The sequence below is a fragment of the Hydractinia symbiolongicarpus genome, chromosome 10 (genome assembly GCF_029227915.1).
Source record: "Hydractinia symbiolongicarpus strain clone_291-10 chromosome 10, HSymV2.1, whole genome shotgun sequence".
NCBI lineage: Eukaryota > Metazoa > Cnidaria > Hydrozoa > Anthoathecata > Hydractiniidae > Hydractinia > Hydractinia symbiolongicarpus.
This window is the reverse complement of record NC_079884.1, coordinates 10,936,383-10,958,791: the sequence shown is the minus strand read 5'-3', so window position 1 is coordinate 10,958,791 and position 22,409 is coordinate 10,936,383. Positions and strand designations below refer to the sequence as shown.

Sequence of the window (22,409 nt, the reverse complement as noted above, 5' to 3'; positions counted from 1 at the left end):
TATCCGAGTAAATTCTATGCTTTACAGGGAGGGGAGGGGGTGGTGGAAATATTTTCCCTACAAGCGTTTTATTAGTGTCCAGACCTGCGCGTAATGTACGTAGAAGCGGTGTTCTTCTCTGTGTTACAAAAGAAACTTTTCTGCACTTTAGGCCCAAGGGCTTGTGCTGAAAAAGTTTATGCTTCACTTGTAGTTAATTTATAGCTATCTCCCCATAACAGTACTAATACGAATTGAAGAGGCAATCTTAGGTAAATAATAGTTCTACCTGAGTCATAACATGGAGGTAGATATAGAATCTTTATTTCTACCTTCATAAGTGATAAATCCTCCTTTTATTTTAACATGCGGAATATTAAATTTACTACTTACATGTTGATTGCAGTAGACGGCTTTAGGTGGATTGTCACATAAACTTGTATTATAAAATATACCTTGGGAAGTTTTAAAAGCAGCACTATAGCAAACAAGTATTAAACGCGCCCTTAAGACAAACTTCACAAGTCCTACCAAAATAATATCAGGTACCTTTTTGTAATTGAAAAGATTCGTCAGCTAATTTGTACATTGTAGCTAGCTCGTTGCTAACTGCCTGTGCAACAATTGGTAGCATTTTAGCTGAGAGGTACAAGGAGAGAACTGTCACAGATTACTGCCTAGATTACTTAGAATGTGTTGCTATTTATAACTTATCTCATAAATCTTGAAACCATTTACATATGTCCTAAATCTCTGAGTAAATTATAAAATTATAAAGTGGTTTAAATCCAAAGGCTATCGCTAACAATAGCTATACTGCCTCCAGGTTTTTTTCTCAATAATGTTTTAGATAGGGTAGAATAGAGATTTTTCCTGCTTTTTTTTTCTGTTAAAAAAAGATAAGAAAATTTTTACTTACTGTTGCTAAAACAAAAATGCGATTTTTGTACATTTCATCATAGAGGATAGTTAAAAATAAATACAAAACATAAGTTTTTATAACAAATTTAAACACGCTAAACATTTGTTTGATGTTATGTCGTCTGTCAGGATAATTCCTATACGCTATAAAAGAAGGAGTATAAAAAATAATAAACTATTTATCGACCATTATAGTCAATATCATCGTCACCGTCACCGTCATCGTTATTGCTGTCATTATCATCATTATGCTATCATCGTCGTCATTGTCATCTTAATTAAAGTAAAGCAGTCAATTTACCTAATCAAAAAGTGCAGCCTTAAAATTACAAAGTGACACAGAACAAACCAATTAATGTTGTGAAATTATTTATACAATTTTTGTTGATGTGATTTCATAAGGCAACACGGTGGAGTGGAAATGAAAGAATATCGAGAACACGTTAGCAACTGATGCCACCTTTTCATATTCTGTTTCGTAATAATGAAGGGTACGATACATTAGGCGAAAAGACGTGTTCTTTCTTAGATACACAAACGTGTCGATTGCCCATGCTGTTAAATTTTGAAAAAGAACAGAATACAAAAACTGTTTGATCATTGTGCTGTTAATTTTTTGTCTTAAATGTAGATATTGAACTTAGATAAACACTTGAAAAGCGATAGCACAAATTCGAAACAGTGTTGCAATAAAAGAGCAACAAGCTAAGGTTAGCATTTCTTCTTTTTGAAACGAATATCCCGACGAAACCAAAATAGCAAAATCTTCTGCAATAAGTCCTGTCGCAGTTTTGTACAACAAAACATCATCCGTTTGAATTGATAGCTTCATCTCTCGGTTATGGTTACAATACTGCATCACCACAAAAATAAGAATCATGATAAATAAAGTAGCTATTGAAACTGAATAAAATACCAGTACTGTTTCTTTTCATACAGGACACAAACAGTAGATGACACTATGAGGACACAAAAAAACCCAAACGCTATACCAGGCTGAAAACGAAATTAACTGTAGTCGTCTGTTTTCTGGTTCTTTACTGTGTTACTGTGTGGTATGTTTTTGTTTGTTATCCCTTACATCGGTTTAATGAGAGATTCAGTGGATCCTTCCACGGGAATTCAGCTAGCCGAATTCCCGTGTTGTATTTGTGTTACATATTGTAACCCGCCGAATTCTTCATTGTTTTCGTCTTCCTGAAACACGTTTATATCTCTGATTGCTGAAATTTTATATATAATTGATCCAATAATTGCAGAAGAAATGATATTAAAGTCAGACACAAATGAAATTAACGATTCCTTCTATTAGGAATTTAATCCATACAAAACTTTACCGTTACATTTAGTATCATTAATTATACTATTATTTTGTACTGTTGATATCAAATGTAGTTCTACGATAGTATTTGTTATATATGATGAAAGGTTAGTCCCTATTAGGAAATACCAAAAGATTACCACCAGCCAATGGTATTTCATAGCTTTTTTAATAAACGCTTGTAAGCAAAGCATCTGGAACATTGTGAACAAAAGTGTTGCATTGGGATAAAACACTTTATACTTATGTAATCTGCACTCAATGGCACCAGCTATTTATAGCATACTGTATAAAAGTGTTCCAATCCCAAAAATATATAGCCCAGCTAAGAAATGAGCGTTTGAATGGCAGTCTTCACTTGTTCACAAATGTCTTGTTCATTTACTTTCTGCCAAGCATAGTAAACGAGCAACAGTAGGATAGAAAACATCATGTAAGCACCTATAGAAAAAGGTAATTTCTCCATCAAGTATATAACAACATGAATTCCACTTATCAAGCAAACTTGTAAAAGAGGTACAAAAATTCTTAAAATTTTGACTTTGCTTGTCTAGGAGGATTATCGTGAGGGATAAGATTATGATTTTCTTCCATGGCTATAATTCGCCTAACTTTCTCTAAAAAATGTCAGCAGACACATATAAAACCCTTTCATATGGCTTTCTTAAGCGTTATTTCAGCAACTTTATTATTGAGATATTGTTAAAAGACGCTCCGAAAACAAATAATAAAAAAATCACCTTTCTTTGCAGATGCCCTTTCATAGTTATTTATTGTTTTTAATTTATTGCTTATAATTGTGTGTTATTACATTATGAAGGAAATACATAAACTATGTTAACTAGATTCCGGAAACTCAGCACCCTATACAGTGGAACCTCCTCAAAGCTGACAGCCTTTAAAGTGGACACCTCCTCCTTAAGCCGGGCAAAAAAATTATTCCAGATAATTTCCTAATTACCCTTACAATAAAATCTTTCCTCTTTTTCAGGTCCTGTACGGTTATTTCCACAGAACTTATCTCCATAATGCGGGCAAAGAAAATTTTGACCAGCTGTATAATTTTGCAAATATATTCAGTCCTACCAGGTTTTTATACTATTCTTACATGAAATGTCCAAAAACTTCTTTGTTTAGAAAAGTGTTATTTATTCAGGTCAAATTGTCAAAATGTTTTATCCCAATTAGGGAGAAGAAAAGCGTAATATAGGCATGCCTAATAGATTTTTGGGCTAAAATATTTCCGCGTTTCCTACCAAAATAAGAAAAACTTCTCCAAGGCGAAATTCCTCTAAAACAGACAAAATCTCTGGTCCCTTAAATGTCTGTTAAGAAGGTTACACTGTATGTGTTGACAAAAATCACAAAATGACAATGAGATAATTAAAACAAGATAAAAGGGCTTGTAAATAAATTCATTTAGGCAGAAGAACAATGAAAAAATATATGTTTTCTTAGAATTTTAGAGCCAGCAGATAAGGATCATCTGCTTTTGATGACCGGTAAGTATATATAACTAAGCCACATTCATGATGATTTTCTCTGCGTCCCGTGCACCAAGTTAGTTTTGCAGCGAAATACTGTGAGTTGCTAATTTCATCCCTGGTGTCTTTAAGTTAAGCATTTCGCGAAGATTTAATTTTGCGGATGGAAGAGTAGCAATTTTTTAACGGATTTCGCGGATAAATCCGGCTGAGAGAAAACTTGTTCTACGTTCATGTATTTCGTCCTGTATTTACATAAGAGAATCGCTAATTTTCTTGAGAAAGACAGGTAGGATATCCTATTGATGGGAAAATTTATGGGAAAATGCAAATCGAGAATTATGACAATAATACAAGCAATTACCAATGAAAATGTAGTAATTGGTACAAGCATATAATCTATGTAATACTTGGCTGGCTTGTGATACATACATGATACAGAATAATGTTAGTTAAAAAATGATTTATATATTTTTTTCTTTTATAAGATTTCTTTATGTATTTTACTACAAGTTTTCGCATATTTTAGAATGACTCATCTCCTGGTAGTTTCAGGCGTGTTGCTACAGATACACATATGTTCGATATTTTTGAGAGAGTTCATTGCAGGGAATTGATTCACTGTGGATAATAAACATACCTTTGAAAAGGTATTGGTAAACTAGGGAGTACTTTCATTGGCATAAATCTTCTTAAACATTAGGCACTAGATAACATGCGCATTAAAGGCACCATTAAATCCAATTATATGTTGTGGCTTTTTACAGAGAATACAGGTAATTACTGATTTTCTCAACAAGGTTTGTTTTCATAATCATTACAGCAGTATTTTTATCAAGTTAACTTGACTGTGTTTATTTTGTAAACTTTTTGTCTGTCTGTCTGTCTGTCTGTCTGTCTGTCTGTCTGTCTGTCTGTCTGTCTGTCTGTCTGTCTGTCTGTCTGTCTGTCTGTCTGTCTGTCTGTCTGTCTGTCTGTCTGTCTGTCTGTCTGTCTGTCTGTCTGTCTGTCTGTCTGTCTGTCTGTCTGTCTGTCTGTCTGTCTGTCTGTCTGTCTGTCTGTCTGTCTGTCTGTCTGTCTGTCTGTCTGTCTGTCTGTCTGTCTGTCTGTCTGTCTGTCTGTCTGTCTGTCTGTCTGTCTGTCTGTCTGTCTGTCTGTCTGTCTGTCTGTCTGTCTGTCTGTCTGTCTGTCTGTCTGTCTGTCTGTCTGTCTGTCTGTCTGTCTGTCTGTCTGTCTGTCTGTCTGTCTGTCTGTCTGTCTGTCTGTCTGTCTGTCTGTCTGTCTGTCTGTCTGTCTGTCTGTCTGTCTGTCTGTCTGTCTGTCTGTCTGTCTGTCTGTCTGTCTGTCTGTCTGTCTGTCTGTCTGTCTGTCTGTCTGTCTGTCTGTCTGTCTGTCTGTCTGTCTGTCTGTCTGTCTGTCTGTCTGTCTGTCTGTCTGTCTGTCTGTCTGTCTGTCTGTCTGTCTGTCTGTCTGTCTGTCTGTCTGTCTGTCTGTCTGTCTGTCTGTCTGTCTGTCTGTCTGTCTGTCTGTCTGTCTGTCTGTCTGTCTGTCTGTCTGTCTGTCTGTCTGTCTGTCTGTCTGTCTGTCTGTCTGTCTGTCTGTCTGTCTGTCTGTCTGTCTGTCTGTCTGTCTGTCTGTCTGTCTGTCTGTCTGTCTGTCTGTCTGTCTGTCTGTCTGTCTGTCTGTCTGTCTGTCTGTCTGTCTGTCTGTCTGTCTGTCTGTCTGTCTGTCTGTCTGTCTGTCTGTCTGTCTGTCTGTCTGTCACGCAAAATGGTAGCTTAGCTGCGCAATAGCGAGAAGCATGCAATGCGGTATAAAAAGGACGGGCGAACCCGTGGATTTTCCACGGGCTAACGACTAGTTTCTTAAAATATGTTTTAAAAAATGGTTATACTTTCTTATAATCTCTTATGACGCACATGCCAGGTGTTGCAATTATACATTTTATAGCCATATTATAAGAGATTATAAGAAAGTATAACCATTTTTTAAACATATTTTAAGAAACCAGTCGTTATTTGCTGCGTGGCTATAATATTTGAATAAAATCAAACGAGTTTGATTTTAATGATATTCTTGGTGATCTGGTTTCGAATGCCTTTTGTTTTATAACGATATTATAACAAATTTTAAGTATATTGTAGAAAAATTATAACTGTATTATAGAATATATTTATTGATATTATACAAGTGCATCCTAGCCTTAAAAAATTTAATTTACACATTGATGGTAGTTTCTGGTGTACTGGTTACATTGTTGAGCATTTTTCAAAGTTTCATGTCCTGTTTCCACTTGGCTTACGTCTTTGGCTTACCAAAAATTATCCATTCAGACAATGGCAAAGAGTTTAAAAATGGTGTGACGAATTATGTTGCTGCATTTTGGCGTGAAAAACAACGTTCGTACAAGCTTTATCAGATTCTGTTGTAATTTCGTTTACATTTATTTTCGTTTTTTAGTGTTCACATATATAAGGCTATATATTAAAGTAATGTAATTTATCTCATTTTTATGCGTTTAAAACCTTACCCGTATTAAAGAGTCCCGACAATATGGGACAAGCCTTTTTGACCGTCCTTTATTATCTATAAGAGCCAAAACAATAGGATGCAAGCTGTTATGACCGTCTCGTACTGTCCAGAGGAGACACAACAATATGGACAAGCTGTAATGACTGTCCTATATTGATTAGAAGAGCCACAACAACATGGGACAATGCTTAACTTTATGGGACAGACACACTAGCTAGCCATATATATATATATATATATATTATTACTTTTTATTATACTTTTATCATTTGTATCACAACGTATTAAGACTTTTTTCAAAAAATTATTGTTGTTACTTCTATACATAGCCAGCTACTTTTTTCATGGTATTGCTAAAAGCATCAATAATAAATTGTTATAGCACCACTTGTCAGATAGTGACAATAAATAAGGACAGGTGCCTTCTGTTTTAAAGTGAAAACTTTTTAAACTTTCCACCTAACTTCTCAAAAACGTTCTTTAACAAAAATGACCAAAAACACGTTTTTTAGAAAGTTTACCAAATTCATTTGCTGGCAAACTCAACAACAAACGAGCGCTCCATTGCACACCTCCATCTTGTTTTTGCCTAGCGCACTCGCCACTGTTCACCACTTCAAAATATTTAAATGTCACTCGGCGCAATTTGTGGGACGGCTTTGTAAGACCACCAGCCGGTTCCAGGGCTATTTCTTTCTCGCTGTCCCTTATATCAAAAAGAGAAAAAAAGCCGTGGGATCGAGGTTGATTTCTTGGTTTTGAGATTATAGATAGAAAACTTTTTTTTAGCTCTGAATCGTCAATTTTTGATATATATTTAACCTTCGAAACTCTAAACACGATTCAGTCAGCGTACGATTCTTTGGTCTCTGGCACGTCAATTCTGCAGCTATTATGAATTTCGACGTTCGAGAAGAAGCTTTAGCATGATAAAGCTGCATGGCGTGAGGTGGAAAAAATTTAAAAATTTATTCACAACTATTTGCGGTACTAAATTTTTCTATAAAACACGAATGTTATATCTTAAATCTTTATATGAATAGCACTTAATTAGGTAGCATAATTCTGCATTATGACAAATTGAAGAAAATTTTTTTTAGCTCTGAATCGCCAATCTTTGATTAATATTTAACCTTTCGAAACTTAAACACGATTCAGTCAGCGTAGGATTCTTTGGTCTCTGTCACGTCAATTATGCAGCCATTTTGAATTTCGAAGTTCGAGAAGAAGCGTGAGCATGATAAAGCCGCATAACGTGAGGTGGAAAAAATTTAAAAGTTTATTCACACTTATTTGCTAAACTTTTCTGTAAAATAGCGAATGTTATATCTTTACATGAGTAGTACAAGGTAGCATCAACATAACTACCTTTAAGCATATAGCCAGGAGACAGTATAATTTTTCTTACCACCTGGAAATCGGAATAGCTAAGGTCTATTTATTTATACTGTGACAGCGTATTTAAAAGTTTTCCCTCACTGTCTGTGTGTTAAGAGAAAAGATGCTAGACTAGAGCTAGTTAGCTAAATGCTGATAACATAGCTAGCGAGCTCAACCTCGATCCCAGGACAAGTTGTCTCTTTTTGCATATCGAACGGCAAGAGGAACAAAAAGCTTTGGGAACGAGGTTGCTAGCGAGTTGGTTTTTTTCTCATGTTGACATCCATGACATCGTATTTAGATTGATGCCTTCTGAGTTATTTTTATCCTTTAAACTGGAGTAAAAATAACTTTCACCTAGTCAGGTAGAATTAAAAATTAGCCTGTAGTAGGATAGTTAGCCAATTCAGGATAATTACACAGACACATAGGTACAGTTATACGTTAAAGATATTTAAATTTCCATAATTATTTTCAATACTAATTGTAATTAAATGTTTTCTCGTGTTATTCATAACTGACTATATGTAAGTCTATAATTATTTATTTGGTAACAGGATTTACAAGACTATTTTATTGGTTAGGACAAAAAAATCTTCATTTAAATAAATAACATACAATAAAAAATATACAATAACAAGAAGACCACGCTATGTCAGAACTAAAGGAATGTGATATGAGGCCACCTTTAAAACACCAAACTATGACCAGTAACAATTTAGAGATTTATGTCAAAAATAAAGTATGTCAACTAGGGTAATTAAACAAGGGAAAAAACAAAAAAACAAAACTAGACAATAATAAACACACACAAAGACTGGCATAACAAAGCATTAAAAAAGTGGGGCCATAAAATTTGGAAAAAAAAGAAATATTCGTTTTTTGGATTCTCCATTATTCAATTAGTATAGAGTTTTTATTCTTTTTTCGAAAAATTGTTTTTTGATCTTTCAATCAATGCGAAAAAATCGTTTTTTATCGTTTGTGTTTCCACGGATCGTACTGACGGAGCTGCTACGACGAATACAGGTTAGCAGTATTTCGAATTCTCAAGCAGACGATTTACTACTGTTGATATGTTCCATTTCGGCATTGTTCTGGATAGCTTCATCAATGAGCTTTCGCTTTGTTAATGCAGCGTCTCTTTGCTCCAACCTTTGCCACGATTTCCTTTCTTGCTGTGCTTTGGAGTAGACAAAAATTGTCGGTACAGCCCCCTCCGTTAAAATCCGTTAAAAGTCTCGTTGGCAGGCCAAGCATTTTATTCTGTAAAGAAAACAAGATGGTAGATGAAATGATGATAATAAATGAATGTACTATAAAACATACAAAAATGACTATAAACATTACAGCTTATATGGTTGTCATTTGCAAGTATAATTTTCTTTACTTTGAGATCTCTTTTAAAGCCACTATCAAAATGAAAATGACGTGGATGTTTTCTTCTCCTTTAGGCATGTCTTGTTTCAGCTTTGAAATCCACATTTTTTTTTATCTTTGCTTCTTTTGGAAGTTTGAAAAAACTGATTTTCTTTCATCATCAGTTTTTGCTAGAACTTCTAGTAGAACCAAGTGCTGCACAGTGGACCTTACTTAATTGTGTTGTGAAGCCTGAAATACACTATCATTTTTCAATGATCATTTTTCAATGATACATTCCAATGACATTAAAAATGACAAGTTTTTCTTTGCAACATGGACTCTGAATAAGAAATAGCAGCTGCTGTTGTTGTGTATATGTTATCCAAAAAAAGCGCCAAACGTAGGAAAAGAAAGCAAAGAAATGTATGGGTGAAACCGTGGTTAAATAGGCAAAATGAACTTGGCATCTACAATACTCTCATGTATGAACTGCGCGTAGAGGAAATTGCAGAGTATATGCGATTTTTAAGAATCCCGCCAAATATTTTCGATGAGCTTCTAAATCTCATAGAAGTTGAATTAAGAAAAAAACAACGCATTTGCGAAACCCAATTCCTGCTAAAGTCAAAGTAGCCGCAACTTTGAAGTGTTTATCATGTGGGATAAATTACGCCGAATTACAGTATTTATTTCGTTTTCACAAAAGTATTTTGTCACAGTTCATCCCTGAAGTTTGCGAAGCTGTTTACATGCGAGTAAAAGAAAAAATACACGAAGGTAAATATATATTTCGTTCAGTAATTTATCAAACGTACTAAACTAGCAGTCACACATTAATACCCTGTACTTTGTCAGCATTCACTTTCTGGATTGAGATCTGACAAACTTTTTCGACTCTGATAAGTGTTTTAAAATATGTTCGCTGGGTATCGGTACATATTCTGTAAAACAGGAAGAGGATGGTAACTTTTTGTGAAGAGTTCCTTAAGATCGGAGATTGAACGGGCGGTGTTCTGAAAGAGGGTACAGCGAGTAATCCCATCTGAGCTTGTATTTTCACTTTAAGGTATTCTTTTTGCATTCTGTGTGGAATGGCTTTTAGACTCTCTCCAAGAGTGCAGCCGTAGAGTTCATCTGCACTCAGTGTTTTCCCGCGTTTTTCTTCAAAAACTGATATCGCGTGGCTCAACATGTGATTTTCTGAAGATTTCGGGGAAACTTTTCGTTTTTTGGGGAGAGGCTTCTTCGTTGATGCCACACCGGTTGTACACATGTCAATTTCATCCTCTATGTCCCATTCTTCGAGGGTTATTGGTGAATTTTGAAGTGACTAACTCTCCTTGTCAGCTATTTTCATTGTAGTCAAATTCCTATAATAAATTTGCTTAGACACCATATACAGAGGAGGAATGGCGGAAAATCGCGTCGCAGTATGAACAACTTTGGAACTTTCCAAATTGTATTGGTTCTATGGATGGCAAGCACATTGTCATAAAGCAGCCAAACAATAGATTGCCAAACAATCGTTTTATTTCAATTATAAAGGTACTTTCACCATTTTTCTGCTCGCTCTGGTCGACGCAAATTACAAATTTATTTACGTTGATGTGGGTTGCAACGGCAGGATTAGTGATGGAGGGGTGTATCAAAATTCTACACTTTCGGAAGCCATACACGACAACGTTGTCAATATTCTACCCCAAAGGATAGTAGGAAACGGGGAATATTTACTACCATATGTCATAGTCGCAGACGATGCTTTTCCTCTAAAAGAATATATCATGAAACCCTACGCTTTTCGGGGCTTATCTCTTCAGAAACGAATTTTCAATTACCGATTAAGCAGAGCGCGATGTATAATAGAAAATGCTTTTGGGATATTAGCAAATAGATTTTGCGTTTTTTGTCACCAATGTTGCTATCACCCAAAAATGTAGAGAAAGTCGCGCTAGTATGTTGCGCACTTCACAATTTTCTTTGTGAGAAAACACCCTCAGAGCATTCACCACCAGGGTCATTGGATGTTGAATATTTGGAAAATGGTTCCATCCACAGTGGTGAATGGCGTTCACAAACACAAAGAGGAATGGAGTCGATTAATTTCGCTGGAAGCAACAACTACAGAAATGATGCAAAAGATATCAGGGATAAATTTTGTGCGTACTTTAACTCCAACGGTGCTGTTCCATGGCAAGAAAAATTTGTCTGAAATTTATACCCACCATCGAAGAAGTTGTTTTTCTTGGGACGATGGAGACACGTAGGAATAGCAAGGACTGATCGCTTCTTGCGTCTTCATTCTCGGGTGAATTACTTGTTCAAATCTTTGTTTTTATCTATATTTACGCCTAAACTACATCGCGTGCAACAAACACGTGTGCGAAAACAATGGATTCGATTTAAAACAATAGAAAAAAAATGTCATTGAAAAATTAAAAGTTGAACATGTTCAACTTTTAATTTTTATGGATCATTGGAAATGAGAGTGTGAAAAATGACATTTTTTCCTGTATACACTGTCATTTTTCAATGAAAATTGGAAAATGATCATTGAAAAATGATAGTGTATTTCAGCCTTAATATATTTAAAAAGTCCTTCTTTTTATCTTACCAACTATGACGTCACAGCTATTTAAATAACAGAAAACAGAGTTGTAAAAAAGGTCCGAATAAGAACAAAAAAATGATTTATTTTATTATGATAATAAATAAAACATTTCCAATAAAATAAGATGAAATTATTTTTTTTGATTTTTCGTTGGACCACTGGGGGTTAAATAAGCTATTGTAGTAAAGTAAAGCTGCCAGTTTTTCTTCAAAAAATTAAAGGACAGATTAAAAAAGAAAAGATTGTAGTCTTCGATGATGATGTCATGGAAGGTACCATCAGAGAAAGAGTAATTATTAAGTTTCGTAGATGGATGGAAATTTCATGTTTCAGAAAGATTACAATTTTATTTGGGATGCTATGTGGGCAAGAAGACTTTTCAAGGTTAAAAGAATTAATATACCTTAGTACTTCAGTAGAATCAGTAGACAAGAGAAAAAAGGTGTTGGAATTTGTATGGTCGAGAAAATCAAAAAAATGTTTAAGTTAATGTAGAAAGTTCGAGCTAACTTTGTCAGCAACAGTACAGAAGTGATTAATAAATGGTTAACAATTATTTATTAAATAGTCATTAGAGATATTAATATTAATATTAAGAGTTTTAATTGAATTTCTTGAAGAAGGATTAACAGACTAGTGAAGAAATATGATTTATACCAGCAATATTTATTTTGTCTACAAAGAATGGTTATTTAGTTAAAATATTGCTTATAATTGTTTAATATAACACTCTTTTAACTTTGGTTCTGTCCCTCAAAATATTTTATTACGAGAATATATTTAATTATAAGCATACCCTTTGTGATCCATGATTTATTTTTAGAAAAGCAAGATGAGGAATTAGATGGAAGTTATAAGCATGATTAAGAGCTAAGTTAGTTAAAGATTGAATATAAGAATTAGAAGAAAAGTTTACATCCTGTTTATTAAGTTTTTGTTATACATTATACATCTTTTTTATGTTTCTTTCTTGAACTAGAAATAGTGTATTGTTTAATAATACGACCTACAGCTAATTTGCTGCTCATTTGGCCACCCATTAGCGAATTATACGGTCAAACTAATGTCTTCTTTGCTCAAACATTTTTTGTTTTGGTTTTCGTTAAATCAGAACATATTTGGAACTATAGCTTCAAATGGGTATGAGAAGGTTAGCCCTTTTCAATTCCAACCACCAATCAAGCAGGTAGTTTGAATGTGCTATTTTGTTAACCAATGTGTGAGTTTCACTAAAGGTGACTATTTTTTTGCATAATAGAGATAAGTATATATAATGGGAAGTGGATGTTCTTCTCCTTTACCTGATCTACCAAGCAACAATTTTATGGCAATCTCTCTTTATGAATTGGACTCTTTTATTGTACTATATGGCGGTATGTTTAATTTTTAACTATGAAAACTTACAATAGAAGAAAATACATTTTTATTTAATGGTATTAATTAAAGTAATTAATTGGCAATTGTTACTACCCACACACCCTTTTAAGGATTTTTTTTATTTCAATTTTTTGAAAAGTCAGTTATTTTTTATTTTTGCTATAGCTTAGTGGTTATAACGGTTGCTAGTGCAGTTAGCTGTGGTATACCTTAATTGGATCTATGAAGCTAAAAAATGAGCATTAAATATTTAAGAACTCCCTATCTAAGCAACGCCCCTCTTGGAAAAATAGACACAGTATATCCCTCAATATTTGTGAGGTTAGCCATGTAAAGTATGCACGTCTATATATATCTATGATAACAATAATACCCAGCAATTTAAGAATTCTTACTGTGTATATATAAAAAATCCTTTTTTTTTAGTAGGTTTCAAAAATTGTACAAGCACTACCTTAACTTAACTGCTCAACTTAGTTTTGACATGGCCATGACTCACTGATGTACTGAACCCTTTTTTCACAACAGCAAAATGTTGCCCAAATCCAATTTTCAAATAAAAAGCTGTACTCCATTTTTACATGACCTCTTCCTTCTCCCTTAAGATAAAAAGTACTTTTTTAATGTTCCCATGTTTAGCTTTGCACTTTTAGTCTTATACCTTAATTTCAATAATGAATAAGACCTTTTTTATGAGGTATTTAGGAAAAATGCATTTACAAGTCATTCATATATTGTGGCTTTACTCAAAGATTTTTTGTGATCAAATCTTTTTAGGAGTTTTTGCACATGGGTCTATTTTTGCAACTTTGCCAGTATTTTTATGCAACTTTAAATTCTGTCCTGCTTAAAGTAGTCTGCGAACTTCACTGGGGCCAGTAATTAACTGTATGTAAAAAAACAAATGGAATCAAAAAAGAAACAAAATTTAGCTCCTAAAAATTGCATGTCAATTTATTATAAAAATTGCATATCCAGAACAATAGAAAATTCCATCCTATAGAAAAGTTCCAAAGGCAGTAAAGCAATGGTTTTATTGAGAGGGGGTTATGCAAATAAATTAAGGTGTGCTATTAATAGCACAAAAAATACTAAATTTAGACACTTTAATTAGACTCTTGACATTTGCTTTTAGTAGCACATGTGCCAAAATTGCATATGAAAGGCATAAAATGATGATAAAGAATTACCACAATACATAAAGTTCCCGAAACAGTTCATTCTTTCAATATTATAATTAAAAATTTATGATACATGTGTCTGTATAGGTCAACCTGAATTGGATGTGATCAGACATTCCATTGTACAATTCTGGTCAAAAGGAATACAAGAAGAAATGCCCAAATTTGTGAGACCTGAAAATCCTAACACTGCAACAAGATGTTACAAATTCAAGATGAATGGCTATCCTTTTTTTCTTAGTGAAAAATCATCATCTATTGAAAGTCGAAAGATGTGCGCAAATGTGTTATATGGCATGTACAACTTAGGATGGAAGGTAATGTACTCTTCAAGGTCCCAATAAAAGGGAAGAGTTACTTATTACTTAAGAGTCTGCTTTACTGGCAGTTTATTAGAACTTTAAACTTAATTTTCAAGAAAAAGATCACAAAACTAGTTCACCAAATGAAAGTTAAGCTAATTTCAATTTATTTTGGAGTAGACTCGCTTTTGTATCCATGTACAAAATGAATATAACTCGTCTCCATACCAAAATACTCTAAACTACATGCCTGCTTTTCTCAGTAAGTAGCTGGTGTTTCTGGATAAAGGTCAAATGAATTTTTTACTTTAATTACTAAAATTTGCGTCGTCCCAGAAAAAATTGAACATGTATATATACAATTGTATGATACATTCTCATTCAGTTTTCTTTGTGAGTTATATCATCATACGTTTTTTTTTTTTATAAAATGTATTTTTAAATAACATCAACTTTTTACACTCAACGAACAACAACAGTTTGTTTTTTACATTTTGGATTTGAATTAAATTTGAATGCCTTATCTTTTTTATAAAAATAGCAACCTCAGAACACACAAATGGAATATGAAAAAGAACAAACAAACTTTCAACTAGCTCTAACCTTGTGATCAGTAAACATTGGCATGCTTTTTTCGAAATAGCTTTTTCAGATTTAGCTTTGACAAAATGAATACAAAAGATATAAAAAATAGACAGACTTCTTCGCTTGGGTTTTTTCTTTGCAGTTCATAAACAACTTGTTTCGGTGAGATATTGCATGTGCATACTAATATGGGCGTTAACTGGTGACTTTGCGACGTGCCAACCATGCTCACTCACTCAGGGAATTAATATATGAGGTAAAAAAAATTAGAAGATTGTGTAGAAAGTTTTATTATTTTTAAAAAAAGTTTCACGATTTTGAAATTTGAAATGCTGTTAATTATGCATGTCCATATAAAAAGAAATATGGAAAGTGTTAAATTGATGGTTTTTGAAACTTGCTTGTACCTATTGGATGCTCCAACCCAAAACCTTGGCACTAAAACTAAAGCGTCGTACTATAGCAAATATGATTTTCCCTAGAACTTTGTCCCAGTATCAAATACTATGAACATGGATGCATCGCAGATTGTGTTTAATCTAGTCATTAAAAAATCACTAAGATGTTAAGATAATAAATGTATTTTGTTGATATATAAACATCATGTATCTTTTTTTGAAATTTTTAAGTGAACCTTTTATATTTCTTTTAATTTGGAATGGGATATTATATATATACCATTTTTTATGCTTACCTTTGCATTAATTAATTACCTGTGTCAACTTTGCTTTACCCCTTACCTTGAGTCGACGTCATGTTATGGAAAGAGTCCACTCAGGCAGAAGAACAATGGAATAGAGAACTGTCAGTGGCATTTTAATAACGGTAACCTGTTATACACAAAAAAAATATTTTAAAATTTTGTTTACCCGTTTCTTCTATTGTGTAGGGCTTGAAATGCTAGTCCAAATATTATATGGGACCACGTGCTTTAAAAGAACATTTAAATAGATATTGGGGTTTAGAAATTTTGCTGAGGTCAGCAAAGACTTGCCAAAGTACTAAAAATATTTTTAGAAATTTTAATTACAGTTACTTCTATTGTATATAGCTTAAAACTCTGATCAAGAAAATGTATAGGATCGTGCCCTTTTTAAAGAATGGTTGAGGAGATATTGAGGTTTAAATTGTCGGTTCCGAAAAGAGTGAGTTGACCCGGTATCGAAAAAATTGGCCTAAAATTGGTCTCAGGTGGTCCTTACTTACCCCATAGATGATGACTTCAATGATTTCCAGCTTTTTCCAAAGTATTAAGCCGACACAATAGTACAATACAAAAGTCTTAAGACAAACAACGTACTCTTTGCAGAATTCACAGACAGAAGTCTTGTATTATCATAAGAAATGTTTGAACTCAAGAGAAATTTATTGTTATCGTGTGAGCAAATAAACTTCTAAACCAAAATCAGAGAATAGCAACACAGAGGGATTTTCACACATTATCAATCACATTTTGTGTTAACATTTTCATAAAAGTTGTAACGGTTGACTTCAACAGTGCCCCCTCCCCCTTAGCCTCACCTAACCGTGGACGTTATATGTCAACTAGCTATAAGCAGGAAGCCATGCTAATCTAATATAGTTTCTATCCAATAACAGGAGTATTGAAGTTATTACAAGACAATAAACTTTAAACTATTTAAACTCTGACCAAAAATTTACAAATTAGCTAAAAAAGCTAAAAAATCGACAAGAAATGCAAATTGGTGGTTGGAAATGATGCTGAAAATATGTTGCAGAGATTAAAAAGTTTTTTGAATTTTTAAAAAAACTTGTTTTGGTTACATACTACTAGTTTTCCCTTTTTTAACCTTTCCAACTTTGACATCAAAATTACAATATTAACCAAGTACATTTTTCAAATTTCATCTAGATTTTTATAGCCATTTTTTTTAGCTTCTAGTTTCCAGTGATTTAAGCCAGATGCGAGATATGACTACATGGATTTTCCAAAAGCAAACATTGATACCCAACACACAAATCTTTTTCTCGATTGGTATCTCTTTATCTGATAAACTACAGGTAATATTTGGTTTTTTGGTTTTATTGAGAATGAATGCCATTTATTTGCTGGATATTTAATAGAACATTTAGGATAATATACACATTGTTTTTTTGATGAGGGTACCTACCTACCTACCTAACTACCTACTTATTTTGAATTTTCTTGTATAAGCCACTTAAGGCCATGCTCGTCAAGGCCCACTATGTCGATTTGATTTGAATTTCTAGATTAACAATTGCCCAGTGCATTTACATTCCGTTATAAAAGATGTATGCTTATCGTGCTGGACAATTGGTTCGGAAGAGAAACACATCTCTGACAGCACCTTTGAGGTAGTGATTTTCGCTTTAACTCAGTTATTGTCATTGAATAATACGAATATTACTATGTCATGAACAACCAAGTTTTCTTTGGTTATATTTTAGTTCAGGAGATATTAAGGGATCGAAATTTGCCAATCAAATCATTTGCATGGAAACAATAGATTGATTAAAACTTCTTTTTTTTTCTAAATGTTCGCTTGCCAGAAGTTGAAAGGAAGTGCTATTGATATTAGTATTCTATGCTCTATGTTGTTTATGGCTTCTCCTACCATTCTTATTGACCAACTGGACTCTCGGTCTATGATCCTAGTTCTTGCAGGTATGGTCTGTAATCTCATTCTGTCTGTGCCATAGTTGGTTATGGCCTATTTGTGCTTTTGCACACGTTGTTTGAACATTTGTTTCGTTTCACAGACGTAAACAACATCAAAATCATAACATGGGATTTTATAGAAATATTGCATGTACATAATTTTTTTTAAAATCCTAGGAGCGTGATATGCAGTTGATAAAGCTTCAGTCTCATTGGTCTGCATAATATTTCAGCAACAACAGAAAGATTTGGGCCCTCTATAGCCACATCGACAGTTTGCGTAAAGATATTACTGTCGAATAAATGCCATGTTTTTGTTAGCACTAGTACTTCTATCAAGGACATTAGTGTTTTTGTAGGGTATACTTGCTTTGTTCTCATACTCATTTAAAAGTAATTCCCTGATAATGTATATATAATGCATATTCCGTTATCGATACATTTGTGTGCAGTGAAGTAACTCAAGCAATACCATACACTCGTTGTCTTTGATTTATATGTTTCTGATAAATTTTAAGACTCTCTCAAATTTTTACAATGACATTTGTAATTGCCAAGAGCAAAAACTTTTTTAATAGAATATACAAAGAAGACCCTATACACAAAATTGGGTGTACTGGAAATTATAAATGCCCTAATGATGTTATTTTCTATTTCGACATCTTACGTAAAATCCCCTTATTCTAGCCTCTGCTAATGAATGCCTCTGAATATGGTGTGCTATTGTTTCACAGTCAAAAAAAGACTTTATTAACTCCTGTGCAGTTGTTATTTTATAGCAAAACTTGTTTTACTTAAAGAAAATTTCCTATTCCATGTTTAGATAAAATTTAAAGGTAATCCATGGGATTTTGTGAATAAAACTGATAAAACTGAATCTATCATGGCTAGACATATGTTAAAGCAAATTATTCAAAGTCTGTCTGCTCATCAGTGGCTTCTGTATGCAAATAGTAACTTGAAGTCAACAGCTGACACGTTGTTTTTTCGGCATGATCCTACACTGCAAGGTACAGTTAGCTTAAACTGGGCCACTACTGGTGAAATCTCTTAGAATGTAAAATCTCTTTAACATAACACACCCTAATGATTTCTTAGGTTTTTATTTTTGACTCATCCGAAATAATTTTTATAAGGATACTTCAGTTTATCGCATCTTATCGAAAAGTTTAAAAATGTTAAATATGTTTCCGAATGTCCTAAACAAGCTGTCAATTAGGTTATAAAACTTTGGGAGGTGGGATTAAGCCTGTGGTACATTACTGTCATAACTTTAGCGCAAACATTTATGCAATTAAGGTAGTGTTAGGCACAGAAATAAACTACAAGAGAAGAAAACCGTAAAAACGCCTTTGTTTCATACCTCAGTTGACTTTTTATATGATTCTTCTTCCGTTTTCTCTTTTTACATAAATTACTAAAATTTGTTGAATAAAATTAAGCAACCAGTGGAAAATTTCAGACTATTGACTAAAGATCTGAGATCTGAGCAAAATCCTACTAGTGTAATATAAGCAATGGTTTTATCCATGAGGCATTAGAACTGGTTCTTAATTTGATTGCTCTGTGAGGTAAAAAAGCAAACAGGAAAAACTGGCTTTTTTTTGTATAAATTTTAATTTTTAGGTGAAATCGAATTTTTATCTGTGAGCTTAAACAGGTCAGATCGATTGCGGTTCATACACATGCCTGATGGTATAGTAGCTGATTTGGAAGAAGTTGTCCGACAAATTTGGTACAACGGCATACAAGATATTAAAGATGAGCGACCTGTTTGTTATGAGTTGAAGTTAAAGGGTAACCCTTGGTGTGCTTCAGGTAAGAGTAGATGGGATGATTTTACTGCATAGAAGTAACATCGCCCCGAATCGTAAGCAGAGTTAATTCATCGTCATTATTTGATTTTCCAGGATTAACTTGTTGCAGAGCAGCAGCAGGTCCTTGAAATTCCTGTAATTTACAAAACATTCTTGAAAGTGCTCTTTTATTTTTCTTGTACTTCTTTTCTCATTCTTTGTTTTTTGACACTTTTATTAGTTATGAAGTTTGTTCATTTCAGTGCGTGATATTAAAATAACGCCTGGATACTTAAATTTGTTGCATAATGATTTTTTGTTTAAATCTATTTATGCTTTTTAATTTTAGGAATAGTCTAATGATAAAAATTATGTCTTAGAAATTGGTCAAAATTATCAACGAAAGACTTTTAGGATTCCCACCATTTTCCTGTAACAACACTGCAGTAATTCGAACTTAGAATTCACTTTTTTGTAAGCAGTACTAAATCGCATAATAAATATCTGCATCAGCTTTTTGTTCTGTATGGTGGACGCATGCCCAACGTGGTTGAGCTTGTTCACACTAGAAATAACTATGATTTTAAAGGATTTCGATTTTTTTTATGAAATTTAAAAACGTGCAAACGGCTATTAAGTTTTTTAAGTTCTCACCTCTAACTTGTTTTGAAATTCTTTGTACAGACAGCCACTTTATTAAGTTTTCTTCACGTTGGTAATAATTCATGCCACAATAATTTGTGTCCGCAACATTGTATATCAGAATAAATAATGTTTCCAATAATTTTGCCACGATAATTTATATCCTCAATAGTTTGCCACAATATTTTATGTTCTCAATAATTTATACCACAAAAATTTATGTTCCCAATAATTTATACGACAATAATTCACGTTTTCAATAATTTTGCACCAATAATTTATGTTCCCAATAATTTATACCACAATAATTTATGTTGTCAATAATTTATACCACAATAATTTACGTTTTATCCCTAATAATTTATACTACAATAATTTGTGTCCTTAAGGTATTATACTTTACGTTCTAGTTATTTAGATGGGCTTGTGTATCAACAATAATCGCGTGTCGATGGTAATTCACAAAGGCTGTTTGGGATTTTTTAGGAAACGAAGCTATCACATCCAGATTATTGATCGTAAAACTTATGGAAAAACTCAGTTCATACGGTTACTTCGTAATTACTGGCTTGGATATTACTCGAAAAACTAATGATAAGTCGCTGCTACTGTTTCAACGTGGATCACCTCTTCATACCAAGTTCATGTGTCTTTCTTTAAATGAAACTGATAAAATCCGCCTAATTAATGCGCCGAACGACGTAAACTCTGTAAGTTAGAATTTCAAATTTCCTTCATATCACCAATGATTCCAAGTACAATTATATTGTTATAAACTTCCAAAAGGTAGAAAGGGGGATTAGGAAACTGATGACGGTTTTTTTTAAAATTTTACAATTTAAAGTCCCAGAAAATTTGAATGGCTTACTTTCTCAGATTTATGCATTTATGTAGGTTGGGAGAGAAATTATTAGCAAATGGGTGCTTGGTGTCCAAGAAGAAAAAAATGTATATGGTGGTGTCACTTATCAGGTTTAAATATTGATTTGCGTCATTAGCTCGTCGGTTTCAAAATGGGTGGTACTCTGCTTAATTTTGTTTTATGTGTCCTCTTAACCATTTTAGTTACTATTTTATTGTATGGATGTCAAAAAACATTTCTAATTTGCTAAGTGCAAATCTCCCTCCCCTGTTACATGCTCAGTTGGGGAAAAAATGTGCTTATAGGCGTTGAAACAAGACAACTGTGTTCAAAATTTTTGATGGAATCTGCATTGGCTGGTCTATATAGAAAAAGAAGATATTGCCTTTATTACTTAGAGGTTGAAACGCTGATCAAAATATTGTACAGAATCGTGTGTTTTCCACGAGTGGTTGTAAAGTTATTGCGGTTTAATTTTAAAGAGATGAGATCGTTAAGCGTAGATTCCAAACCTAATGTTTTAGCCTCGTTTTGGCAAGTTAGCTCATTTTGGTCTCAAGTTGTTCCTAGTTCCCACGTAAACTCAAAAACAATGCTATGGATTCAATAATTTTGTGTTAAGCATTAACTTTATGCTGCTTTGTCACTATAATTGCGTAATGGCAATATGGTTAGTTTGCTGTTTATTAAATGAGACGTAGCACGATCATATACTTTGAGTAGATATTTTTTTTAGGAGGTATTCCGTGATATTTTTTGTCGTTGAAAACATTACTCTCTCCCTCATGCTTTCATATTGCTAAATTTTAGGCCAAACTTATCGGTAACCCTTGGTGTCACATGTCAAGTGAAGGAATTCACGGACGGGCACTCCTGCTTGGTCTACTTAATGCTTTCACTTCAATGGGATGGAGATTGGTCTGTTCGGCTGACGTTTCAGCAAAGGATTGGATAACCCTTTGGATGTTCACAGTTGGTATTTCATGTTTGACAAATCCTTGCTAAAGCAGCTGCCGGGTCCATCTGGGTATCAGAGTCCTAATGAATCCCACCCAGTCACTGCGCTAATGCTACAACCAGTTGGTCCCAACGCTCCAACCGCATACCGTAGTGTGCCTGTTTATACTAGCTTGCTAGAAACTGCGGATTCTGCTAATACGATGCAATGAAATCATGATGAATACACTCATATATCAAACACATTGCACTTCATCATATTCAGTCAAACCTTGATATTGAAGTATCTTTTTGTTGTTGACCAAATGTTACCTATGCACTTAACTTAATTGGAATTGTAAATATCCCGAATTATGTTATATATATTTGCAATTTGTTGTCAATCAAAGATTTTGATTGTCAACGAAAGAAATGTCTGGGTCGAATATTCTGCTTTTGATCAGTGGCAAATCTAATCAACTGTAATTTTCCGCTACAAA

At 33.6% G+C, this 22,409-nt stretch overlaps 1 protein-coding gene across 2 annotated transcripts; it reads left to right on the top strand.

Annotated features, from left to right (window-relative positions):
* The first annotated feature begins 12,824 nt into the window (after window positions 1–12,824).
* On the top strand, window positions 12,825–22,409 carry LOC130612728 (uncharacterized). 2 transcript variants are annotated; one of them, XM_057434077.1, is made up of 9 exons: window positions 12,825–12,960; window positions 14,233–14,462; window positions 16,929–17,054; window positions 17,265–17,369; window positions 18,497–18,683; window positions 19,300–19,491; window positions 20,598–20,821; window positions 21,006–21,083; window positions 21,784–22,409. In XM_057434077.1, exons 1-9 carry the CDS (start codon window positions 12,861–12,863, stop codon window positions 21,976–21,978), a joined length of 1,437 nt encoding a protein of 478 aa, XP_057290060.1. In that variant the 5' UTR covers window positions 12,825–12,860; the 3' UTR covers window positions 21,979–22,409. The 2 variants fall into 2 exon arrangements, with proteins under 2 accessions (XP_057290060.1, XP_057290061.1); XM_057434078.1 differs by having other exon boundaries at window positions 12,844–12,960; window positions 14,387–14,462; window positions 21,784–22,404.